Source organism: Asterias rubens, chromosome 2, assembly GCF_902459465.1.
Source record: "Asterias rubens chromosome 2, eAstRub1.3, whole genome shotgun sequence".
Classification (NCBI taxonomy): Eukaryota; Metazoa; Echinodermata; class Asteroidea; order Forcipulatida; family Asteriidae; genus Asterias; species Asterias rubens.
In genome coordinates this window covers 11,612,216-11,624,677 of record NC_047063.1, presented here as the reverse complement: position 1 = coordinate 11,624,677, position 12,462 = coordinate 11,612,216, and the positions used below count along the sequence as shown (strand labels likewise).

At 39.1% G+C, this 12,462-nt stretch overlaps 1 protein-coding gene across 1 annotated transcript; it reads right to left on the bottom strand.

The window, feature by feature from the left end:
* Positions 1-3,841: 3,841 nt before the first annotated feature.
* Positions 3,842-12,193, bottom strand: LOC117304246 (cytosolic Fe-S cluster assembly factor NUBP2 homolog). Its single transcript, XM_033788653.1, has 9 exons — positions 12,079-12,193; positions 11,216-11,279; positions 10,693-10,776; positions 9,862-9,926; positions 8,791-8,894; positions 7,579-7,730; positions 6,573-6,778; positions 6,045-6,134; positions 3,842-4,544 (listed from the first exon to the last, which is right to left on the bottom strand). Exons 1-9 carry the CDS (start codon positions 12,133-12,135, stop codon positions 4,428-4,430), a joined length of 939 nt encoding a protein of 312 aa, XP_033644544.1. The 5' UTR covers positions 12,136-12,193; the 3' UTR covers positions 3,842-4,427.
* Between the last annotated feature and the right edge of the window lie 269 nt (positions 12,194-12,462).

The window sequence follows — 12,462 nt, the reverse complement described above, 5'->3', positions numbered from 1 at the left end:
AAAGTAAATTAATTAACTGGAAAATGTTTTGGAAACTGAAAAAATAACACCTTTTCAGCTGTGTTTTGAACGTCATGTTATCATTCAATTGGGAAAGGCAGTCATTTCAAGTTGAACTATCACTTAAGTGTGTAATAAATCTACAGTTTTGTGTAGAATCGCTAAGAATGTTCAGTTGAGTTTAGATTCATAAAGAATCTACAGTTGGGGACATCACAGAAATAGTTGTACATAACATTCATTTTTCAAACTTTTATGTAAATATTGTATTCAAGTCTTTAATTTGGGGTGTAAAAGTCATAAATAGTAATTAAATCAGCTGTTCCTAGAAAGTTGAAAACTAGTGGTAAACACTTTTGATGCTGAACACTTGTCTTGTAATGTTGCAAGTCCTGTATCAATGTATCATTAAGTGGCCTAGCGATTAGAAGCACTGGGTTTCCTCTGGTGTTTGTGATCAGCAGAGTGTGGGTTTGAGTCCCAGTCGTGACACCTGTGTCCTTAAACAAGACACTTAATCATGATGCTTTGTCCTTCGGATGGGACGTAAAGCAGTTGGTCCTGTTTGTTGTGTAACGCTAGTAAAACAACCCCATGCACTTACTTATCAAAAAAGGTGTTCCTTGTTTGATTGGCAGCATATTGCACCACAGCACCTTGTGAACTATTACATGGTGCTATGTAGAAGGAGTAGGTCTTATAATTCAAATGCATACCTTGCAGGAAAATATATTGTATGTTAAAGCGCCTTGACATGCTTGAGCGTTATTGACTGACGGCTATGAGCACTATATATTATTATAGTCGGAAAGAAAGAGGACTGTCAAACAGTCACTTCTATATTTTATTTTGTTACTGATCCTTTTTGAATAACAATGTAAATATGTATACCCCCTTTCTTGTAAGGGGAAGGGGTGACAAAATAAGTAAAAAATTTGAGGAACAATCTTTTTTTAAAAGAGTAACGGTCACGGCAATGGCAAATAAGTTTCTTTCAAATCTCAAGTATTAAGAAGCTTTATTCAAAATACATAGAATTTGTTTTTATATTCAGTGTAGAAGTATCGGCATCACATATTTATAATCAGTTAGTTTTTGTCTAACGTTATTGTTGTATGATAACAATTATAGTCTAAATTGGTGACTTCAAATTTTAAAATGGAATGTCATATTGTCAAATTACAGCACACGTACATAGTAAGGCCAGTTTACATTCAACACAAATTTACCACAATCAAACTGCTCAACTCGGGCAGCAACCCTGCATCTGTTTATTAAGTAAATGTTTGTAAGGACACTTTGGTCAAATGAAATCAGGCATTGTCTTATTGTAATATTCCTTAAAGGCAGTGGACACTGTTGGTAATTACTCAAAATAATTATTAGCATAAAACCTTACTTGGTAACGAGTAATGGGGAGAGGATGATAGTATAAAACATTGTGAGAAACGGCTCCCTCGGAAGCGACGTAGTCTACAAGAAAAAAAGTAGTTTTCCACAAATTTGATTTCGAGACCTCAGATTTAGAATTTGAGGTCTCGAAATCAAGCATCTGAAAGCGCACAACTTCGTGTGACAAGGGTGTTTTTTCTTTCATTAATATCTCGCAAATTCGACCACCAATTAAGCTCAAATTTTCACAGGTTTGTTATTTTGTGCATATATTGAGATACACCAAGTGAGATGACTAGTCTTTGACAATTACCAATAGTGTCCAGGGCCCTTAATGATTTCATACTGCAGGCATGTGAGACTGCCTCTTTTCAGCTGATTTCCTCTTTTTTTCTTCTTCTTTTTTTCCCTCTTTTTTCTCTCTTCACTTTCTATGTACAAAAGTATAGGAATATTTTCTTTTCCTCTCTTTTCTTGCCCAGTTTTCACTTCCTTCATGGATACTTACTCGCATGCCTGATACTGTCAATGTACATTGGGGGTGATTAACCCTTTAGAGACTAATCATCACTATACTATTTGGGCATTTTGGTACAAGCCGTTTCTGGCCGCTATTGGCAATTTGGTTCAAGCTGTTTCTAGAGGCTATGGTCTCTTGTAAAGTGGTAACGATGTAGAATATCAAACCATGGGTACTTGCTTTTACAACTAAGCTTTTAAATATAGAACAGCAATAATGATTGAATACCTTGTATATTTAGTTCACTCTGCAATTGAACAAGTTAGATGTATTGCATTTTTTTGGCACAAATCTATCAATTTACCTGGTTTCACATCCATATTCCGATCCCCCTATTGTAGTTTTTCTAACCCTAACACAAGCTAGGATTATAGGGTTGTCAGAACATAGGGTTGTCAGAACTAAGAGCAGGCGCCAATTTACCTGTCCATACTATATTTATAAGAGGTGATGTACATGTACTTAATAGTTAATGTATAGATTACTTTATCTTTCAGGTACCACAGCTAGCCGTCGGTTACCACAACAAGCTGTTGGGTACCAGAACTTGCTGCCATGTACATAGCTACATTAAGGGTATGTAAGGTATCACAGCTAGCTATAAGGTACCATAGCTACCACAACTAGCTGTTGGGTACCACAGCTAGCTGATGGGTACCACAACAAGCTGTCAGGTACCAAAGCTGGCTGTCATGTGCATAGCTACATAGGGTATCACAGCTAGCTACATTGTATAAGGTACCACAGCTAGCTGTTGTGTACCATACAGCTAGCTGTCGGGTACCACAACAAGCTGTCAGGTACCAAAGCTGGCTGTCATGTGCATACATAGCTACATAGGGTATCACAGCTGTAGCTATAAGATACAACAGCTAGCTGTAAGACACCGTGTACCTTGGCTAGCTTTCGGGTACCTTGGCTAGCGTTCGGGTACCATCAGACCATTATACAATTGTTGCACGCTGTGACGGGGTCCATGGCGTTTTGTACACTCAAGGGGGAAAATGGCACCCGAGGGTGCCATTTTCCCTCGAGGGTGTACAAAACCCGTGGACCCCAGTCACAGCGTGCAACAATTGTTTTGTTATACCTTTGTATAATTGTTATTCCTCTTTGTCATCTGTTGTCATCTTCAAACATTATTACGACGGACTATTTATAGTTTAATAAGCAGACGAACAAGAAACCATTCCCTCGAACCCGCGATTGATCCGTAAACAGAACTGGAAATCGACCAACGCTGGGAACGATCAAGGTGATCACTTTTCATGTTACCCGGCTCGTCGAGCCATGTAACATGCGTATTTGTTGTGCGTCACATGATTGGTTCTCGACCAATCAAACTTCACAGTTTGTTACCGAGGTATAACAAAGTTATTTGTCAGATACTAGGGTATAGTAGTCTTTGATGTCATAGTACATTCCCAGCTTGATAATACATCAATATTGTCTCATACACTGCCTTATACACTGCGTAGCCTATTACTACAATCACCAAATATATATGATACTTAAATTGTTTAATTATATGTCTCATAAGTATAAAATGTGAATACTCTATATATTATATTTTTTGTTTAAGGAGCAAATTAAGGGTTCTGTTGTTTGTAGGGAATTTTTGGGCTTAAAGGCAGTGGACACTATTGGTAATTGTCAAAGACTAGCATTCACAGTTGGTGTATCTCAACATATGCATAAAATAACAAACCTGTGAAAATTTTAGCTCAATCGGTCATTGAATATTGAAAGAAAAATAACCCTTGTCACACGAAGTTGTGTGCGTTTAGATGGTTGATTTCGAGACCTCAAGTTCTAAACCTGAGGTCTCGAAATCAAATTCGTGGAAAATTACTTCTTTCTCGAAAACTATGGCACTTCAGAGGGAGCCGTTTCTCACAATGTTTTATACCATCAACCTCTCCCCATTACTCGTCACCAAGAAAGGTTTTATGCTAATAAATATTTTAGAGTAATTACCAATAGTGTCCACTGCCTTTAAGAGCTTCAAAACAAATTGAGGCCAAATGATGGAATCATTCAGAATGATGGAATCATTCAGAATAATGTAATTTAGGTGGAATTAATTGTTTTGGAAACATTTATTCAATCAGATATATAAAATAAATTCTATTTACTCATATTTTATGACTGAAGAGTGGTTTGAGTTATTCCTCAACTTTATAACCAAATAATTGTTGTTTTCCCCAGCACTAATGTTGAGAAATTAAAGCAGTTGGTATGAATTGGCTTTGGCTTCAAAGGTGGTCTACAGACTATTATGTGATTAAGAAACAATAAGAAACTATTTTTGGCCCTTAAATTGTCTAAATTGTCTAATTGCGACAAACTACCTAAATTTTGACTCAGTCCATTATTGCATGAACTTAACCCTGCCGGTTTTAAATGTCTGTTTAAGACCTCACCACTCTTTTAGTATCTCTATTATCTAAATTGTCCTCGAAGTACAACTCTCCGAGTTCTATCGATGATGAAGGTTAACCACAGTAGACTGGTGTCAACTCTGCAGACATTTCTTCAGTGTATTGGCCAGCTCCATCAGTGCCTTTGAAGTTGAGGAGTCTGGGTGCTCTTCAAGGAGACTTTGTCCAGCCTCACAGCACGATGTCCACGTCTGCCACAGGGTGAGAAAGAAAGGTGAAATATAAGAAGATATTGACAACAGGAAAGATGAAGATGGTACATGGGACTTGAGGCATTGCATGGTGAGGTTTGCCGTAACACCATGTGTGTATCTACACTTGCCAGTTGATGTTGCTCTTTATGGGACTTGAGGTATTGCATGGTGAGGTTTGCCGTAACACCATGTGTGTATCTACACTTGCCAGTTGATGTTGCTCTTTATGGGACTTGAGGCATTGCTTGGTGAGGTTTGCCGCAACACCATGTGTGTATCTACACTTGCCAGTTGATGTTGCTCTTTATGGGACTTGAGGTATTGCATGGTGAGGTTTGCCGCAACACCATGTGTGTATCTACACTTGCCAGTTGATGTTGTTCTTTATGGGACTTGAGGTATTGCATGGTGAGGTTTGCCGTAACACCATGTGTGTATCTACATTTGCCAGTTGATGTTGCTCTTTATGGGACTTGAGGCATTGCATGGTGAGGTTTGCCGTAACACCATGTGTGTATCTACACTTGCCAGTTGATGTTGCTCTTTATGGGACTTGAGGTATTGCATGGTGAGGTTTGCCGTAACACCATGTGTGTATCTACACTTGCCAGTTGATGTTGCTCTTTATGGGACTTGAGGTATTGCATGGTGAGGTTTGCCGTAACACCATGTGTGTATCTACACTTGCCAGTTGATGTTGCTCTTTATGGGACTTGAGGCATTGCATGGTGAGGTTTGCCGTAACACCATGTGTGTATCTACACTTGCCAGTTGATGTTGCTCTTTATGGGACTTGAGGCATTGCATGGTGAGGTTTGCCGTAACACCATGTGTGTATCTACACTTGCCAGTTGATGTTGCTCTTTATGGGACTTGAGGTATTGCATGGTGAGGTTTGCCGCAACACCATGTGTGTATCTACACTTGCCAGTTGATGTTGTTCTTTAGTGAACTGAGCTAATCGTCCTCACTCGCAGCTAGAGCTGAATTGCGAAGGACGCGGCTACAACGTGTTCGAGAAGCAGGCATGCAAGGGCGCATTCAGCTGCCAGCCACATCAACCCATTATGACCACGGAGCACAGCCAAGATCGAAAGTGTTTGATTTTTTCCTGAGGGAGGAAAACCAGATAGTCTGGAAAACCCACGTGGCACAGCAGAGAGCCAACGCACAACTCACATATGGCCTCGACCGGGAATCGAACCGGGGTCACCTTGGTGAGAGGTGAGCGCTTTACGCACAAGCCAACCGTGCCACCGTATATTCTACTACCGCAGAGTATATTTGTGGACTTCTAAAGATTTCTCAGTTCTGTAAAGAACTGTCCTGCTTTTTAACTACTACCTGGGCTGCTGGAACTACTACTTTAGCTCACTATCTGCACTACCGGGGAGTGAGTTCTAAATTGGTCTCAACGTTTCGAGCAGCTTGCTGTAGTCGTCGTCAGGAGATTAGTTACAACAAGTAATATAACAATAAACATGTTGTGTGACTTACAGGGTCCATTGGTATTCTGCCCAGGTACTTCAGCTGGAATTCTTGGGCAAGTTCTTCTACACAACCAGCTGGGAACAAATCTGTCTCTTCCTGCACAATAAAAAAAACAAAAAACCCAAAGTTAGATTTTTTTTACAAAAAAAGGTTGTTTCAAAAAGTTACAGCTTCTTCCACTGATCACGTTGAAACGTAAGCTCTAAAGCTCTGCAGCAACTGGGCCAAAATGCTGGAACCGTCGTCCTCAATCTGTTTGATAAGTCAATTCCCTGAGCTCTATCAATTCACAATTAAAAACCCACCTCTATCCTAAGTTCTGTTAATTTGTATTATTGTTAATTGCACTGTTATTGTTTGTGTAGTTTGTACTCAATTTTGTGTTTGGTTGCTTTTGTGTTTCTTAAGCACTTTGTATCGATTTTGTAAAAAGTGTGATAAATAAGGTTATTATTATTTTTTGACAGTACAAAACTGTAACAAATCAATATTCAAAACGCTCAACTGATTTAGAATTTTTTTTGTAGTCCTAACCTGACAACAAGGACAGACAAAACCACTCATGTTCTCAACGACACCAAGAATCTTCAGTCCCATCTTCCGACAGAAGGTGATCTCTTTCCTCACAGTTGCCAAGGCAACCATCTGGGAGGTGGAAACGATTATAGCGCCATCTGGATTCACATTTTTCAGGACCTTTACAACAGTCAGATGTTCATCGCTAGTTCCTGGTGGAGTGTCTGTTTTAAAATGAAAAATGTCTTTCAACTACAATTTGAAAACCATATTTTAAAACTGATTGCAGTGTTGTAGTCCTGGCAATACCGAGAGAATAATCCTTTCAGGGTGGAAGTGCAAAAAAGGACGTTGGCCAAGGCTTAATTGAAGTCAGTATGAATCAGGCTCAGTTGTCTTTTTCTTCTTCCTTTCTAGTGCAGCCTTCAATATTGAAGTTAATCGCACTGCAAGACACACCGAGGCGAACCCCTACTCTTGGCGATAAGTGTGTACTGGGGTCTTTTACGTGCATTAATCGTTTTTATAACAAAACAAGGGACCTACAGCTTTACGTCCCATCCGAAGGATGAAGCAAAGGTTAAGTGTCTTGCTTAAGGACACAAGTGTCACGGCTGGGGATTCAAACCCACACTCTGCTGATCAGATACAGCAAAGCTTGAGTTCAGTACTCTTAACCACTCAGCCACAATAGTAAATATTTCTATGGTGCTCTACAATGAACACAGCGCCTCGCAAGAAAAACAAAATAACACAAGTAGAAAACATAGCCAAAAAAATAAATAAATTCCACTTCCACATACCCGTTCTATCCGAAGGACGAAGCAAAGGTTAAGTGTCTTGCTTAAGGACACTTTAGTGTCATGACTGGGATTCGAACCCACCCTCTACTGAGGATGAGATACACAGCAGAGCTTCAGTAGGTGCTCTCAACTGCTCAGCCACGACACATCCCATGACACCGTAGTGTCAAATAACATTCCACTATTATTCCTTCTCAAATTGAACCACCATATTAACTCACCAAAGAAAAGGTAGTCCAGTCTACCCCAGAATGTGTCTTTCAAGAACCTCTTGATAAGCTGTGTCTTGCGTGGGCCTCTCCATATCACTGCACTGTCTGTCTGATTGAGAAGCGATCCAACAGACATGACTTTGACATTTCCATGTGAGGACCTAAAGTTGATTTACAAAAATAAAGTAGAGAGATAGCAAAACATATGTTAATTTACACGAGCCGAATAAATATGAATTTAGAACATCAGGGTTGAGAGGAACACATACAACTCTCCAGTTTGGAGGATTGTTGTCTGCATAGATTCTGTGTCAATCTGGAAATTAGGTTAAAAGATAGTAGTCTGGTTTTATATGCTAAAAACTGAAAAAAATCTATTATCGTTAGTTACATGTATTAGTTTTTTGTGTTATTTTAATTCATTATATAATTTGCCAATCATTACATTGTACCGAGCCTCACTCCTTATTGTATTGTCCTGTCTTTGTCCGTTTTATGTTGTTTTGAAGTATTGCCCAGTTTTTTTAGGGAAAGGTACAAAAGCTATGCTTCACCTTTTTTTTCTTCAACAGTTGTTTATATTTTATTTTAATTTATTATATATTATTTGCCAATCAATACATTGTACCGAGTCTCACTCCTTTTGTATTGTCCTGTCTTTGTCCGTTTGATGTTACAGTTGAAAGGCAGTGAACACTATTGGTAATTCCTCAAAATAATTATTAGCATAAAACCTAACTTGGCAACGAGTAATGGGAGAGGTTGGTAGTATAAAACATTGCGAGAAACGGCTCCCTCTGAAGTGCCATAGTTTTCGAAATTTAGTGCATTTGTTGAGATACACCAAGTTTTTTTCCTTCAACAGTTTTTGTGTGTTTTATTTTAATTTATTATATATTATTTGCCAATCATTACATTGTACTGAGTCTCACTCCTTATTGTATTCTGCTGTCTTTGTCCGTTTGATGTTGTTTTCAAGTGTTGTCCAGTTTTCTAGGGAAAGTTACAAACGCTATGCTTCACCTTGTTTCCAACTTGTTGACATAAAAAGTGTTTTTGTTTACAGTTTAAGTGTGCCCTTGTATTGTGATCCCTTGCTCAGTCATGACCATGATGGCCCTTTATATATTTTTAGTTTGTTTTATGGATGTGCCCTTTCTTGAGAATCTGACTTTGCTTGCATACAAATAAAGGTCTGATACAGTTAACTGTTGAACCTACTTCAGTGGTGTCCATCCCCACTCAGTGTTTACAACTTTCTGATTCTCAACAGCCATTAATCTTGGACAGCTTGGACCACAGACGTCAACATCAACAAGTCCAACCTATAATAAATAACCTTTCAATTGTTAATCTTGTTGGAGAAGTGTTGGGATCAACGTTACAACCTCTTTCCCACCCTAGGTCTGTAGCCAGCCTCTGTCTTTTCAACAGATATGTTTATGGTAAATGTTCCACCAGTGTGTCTGACCTAGTTCCACCTATCAGAGTTTTTGAAAGTGAAACCGGAATTTCTGCTTCTTCTCATCCATACACTCTTGATCTGCTGAGAACCAGGGGTGGATTTCACAAAGGTAGTCCTAACTTAGGACTAGTCCTAGGCAATGCTAAGAGATAGGACTAGTCCTAAGTTAGGACCAGTAACTCATCCTAACTTAGGACTACCTTTGTGAAATCCACCCAAGGACCCATTCCAACAACAGCTTTGCCTGGTGCATGTTTCCCTCCATCCTACAATCTAGACTGTTTGAAGAGGAATATCAATTCCTATCTTCAGCTCCCCCAATTCTTTTCACCTATTAATAATTGTTCCCTTTGTAGCCCCATACCAAGAGCGGCTCTTAGCCTTGTTTGGGGGTGAACTTGCATATAAACAAAATTAATAACAAAATAACAATGTTTGTAAAATTGCTTCAAAATATCACAGCATTGAAATTTCATTGATATTTTATAACTTCCAAGTGATGTCTTTGAGATTTTTAAAAAGTGTTAAATTGTTGATCTGGGAGAATCGGTTTATAAAATACATCCCCTCTTCCATGAAACCAATGGACCGATCCGGCCTGTCAATCAAACTGTGAGCGTTCACCCATTTGACTAATCACAGTAATGATTGTGGTCGGACAAACTCCGTCATGCGTGCGCGTATATTTGGCATGCGAGGCAGAATCGTGCAGAATGTCATTGGGAGTGCTTGTACACGTGTCTTGCTCACGTGCGCGGTGGGCGGAGCTTAGTGGAAAGCCGGAACGGTCCATTCCTCATTCAGTTGAATTGGACTGATGATCTCACCTTGTTTGGATGAGACTTTGCAAAAGCCATTGACAGTGTTGCTGCTAAACTGGATTTACCTACGCCTAATAAAGATGAATCAAAACAAAACAAGCAATTCTCTTTATATTTATAAGAAAACAGCACTACTCCGTACAGCTTAGAGATAAACTTGAAATAGAATTAACTGTGTTGAGGCATCTTAAAGTGTTCATTTAAAAAGGTCCAGGTAAAAGTGTGTTGAATGTGTTTTTTTGTGCTATCGATAAGCACCTTTTGAGAAGAAACGTTCTTAGGTTGATAGAAAACTTTGTAGTTTTTTTGTAAGGACCCAAATGGAAAGTCTAAGTTATTGGCTTTTTTGGGGGCTACCCTTGGATGATCTTGTGGTTTATTTTCGTTTGTCTTATTTCATTGTCTTCTCTTCTTGTGTTATGAATGTATTTTTGACATGTTCTTGCTCCATTTTGATAGTAATAATAATAATAATAACCGATTCTTATATAGCGCATTTCACAATAACTGTATCAATGCGCTCTACATTAGTGCCCTGGTCATAGGGCCAATAACACCCCTTTTTTAATGTTTCTCAGCTCCCTTGGGAGTATACAACCTGGGCAACAGTTTATATCACTCCAAAGGCTTTTTCATTCACAATATCAACCTCTACCCTCGCAGGTACCCATTTATACCCCTGGGTGAAGAGAAGCAATTATAGTAAAGTATCTTGCTCAAGGACACAAGTGTCACGACCGGGATTCCAACCCACACTCCGGTGAATTAGCAATCAATCAATCAATCAAACATCATTCATGTATTGAACATTATTTAGCACTACAATAAGTTACTTGCCTCCTTTTCCTGATATGACAAGAATCTTATGTTTGATTGCATTCATCCTTAAGTCAATCATCTCTTGATCTGGATCTGTACCACCTGATGATAGAAAAAAAAATGGTAAGAAGTTTACCATGAAAATAAGGGCCCAATTTCATGGGTCTGCTAAGCGCCGAATTCTGTGCTTACTGTAATGTCTTGAGTTCCACAAGAGCTGTTGCTTTGATGCTTGCTTGGTTTATTGTGTCTCAAAAATATGTCTTGCTTAATGTACAATGTAAGAAATATACTTATCAATGGGCTCCTGTTTCAAGGATACAATCACTGTATGGGGTGGTGGTCTCTATATGCATTATTCAGCTGCGCTAGCTGTGTAAAGCATAGAATGCGTAGTAACGTGGAGTAGGCCTGTGCACAAAATTCCCCACTAACCCAGGAAGAACATTTGACATAAGCACAAACAAAAGCATGAAAACAGAAAAGTGGCGGCCTCTGAAAAGGAAGCGGGAGGGTTATTACAAATTTTATTTGTCCTTACCTTGCTTTTGACACATTGCTTGCCCTGGGCATCCCTTGCAGATATCAGCTCTCCCTGCTTGTGACTGAAATAAAAAGCATCATGTCAATCTAGAAGAACTCTGATTCAGAATGGGAACATGTTTCATTATATACAAAGCATCTATAGGAAGAAACTAACAACAGTAACACTACACAGTAAACTTGCGCCTACGGGTACATCCATGTGTAAATCTCTTTTGTGGGAGTGTTGGCTCTGAAAAGAGCCGGTGTGGTCTCGATGCTTCGAACAGTATACCATACTAATATGTTCATCATCTTTTTTTCTCCTGAAGATGAGCAGAGCATACTGTTCTAAACCGTTCGCCAAGCTCAAGACCACACCGGCTCTTTTCAGACTGTCAGAGCCATCACTCTACAAAAGAAATTTACTATTTTATTATATAGTTTCTCCTTATTTATTCAGGAAAAGTTTCCGTATGGCGCCACCGCTTTTTCATTCGATACGAAACAATAGCAGATAGTATCTAATTTACCTCATTGAAATATCCCTTTTTGTAAAAATTTGTGAAAAAGTAGTGGCGCCATACGGAAAATTATTCACACCCATGCAGTTGATTAATTAATTAATTTTTTACATGAATGACAGTTCAAAGTAATGTCAATATTGATATGTCACCTGTCACTCACTGTCACAGTGTCAGACAGATGGACTGGAGTGGAGCATCTATTTCTACTACCTCCCTCCAGTGACCAGAGTCCATGACTCCCCCAGAATTTGACTTTTTGAATGAGGAGGTAAAAATCCATCAACCGATCCGAACTACAGTCTCTGGATAGTATGCTCAGATGCTCGTCCTTGTTCTGTGAAGAAATGTTACTTACTGTCTCTGCCGGGCAACCAACGGCAGCTGCAGCATCTGATTTCCCCTGAGGTTCCATTATTGACAATGGGAATGTTTACAAACAACTTTGTTCATGGGCGGCGCCATCTTTTGTATCGCCCTCTGTTGACGTAGAGGAATACTCACTCAGCCCACGCCCCGCCCCCTCCCCCACATGCAAGTTAACATTTATATTGCTGTTAAATGATGATTTTCCCCCCCAAAAAAATTGACATTATATAATTTTATCTTCAATTCTAAAAATGTAATTTCCAGGTAGGATCCAAGACCCAATTAACCAAAAAACAACCTGAAAACCATACGAATTTATAATGCGTTTCTATTTTCGATGGTGTACAACTACTCAATTCCCCTTATTGCAATG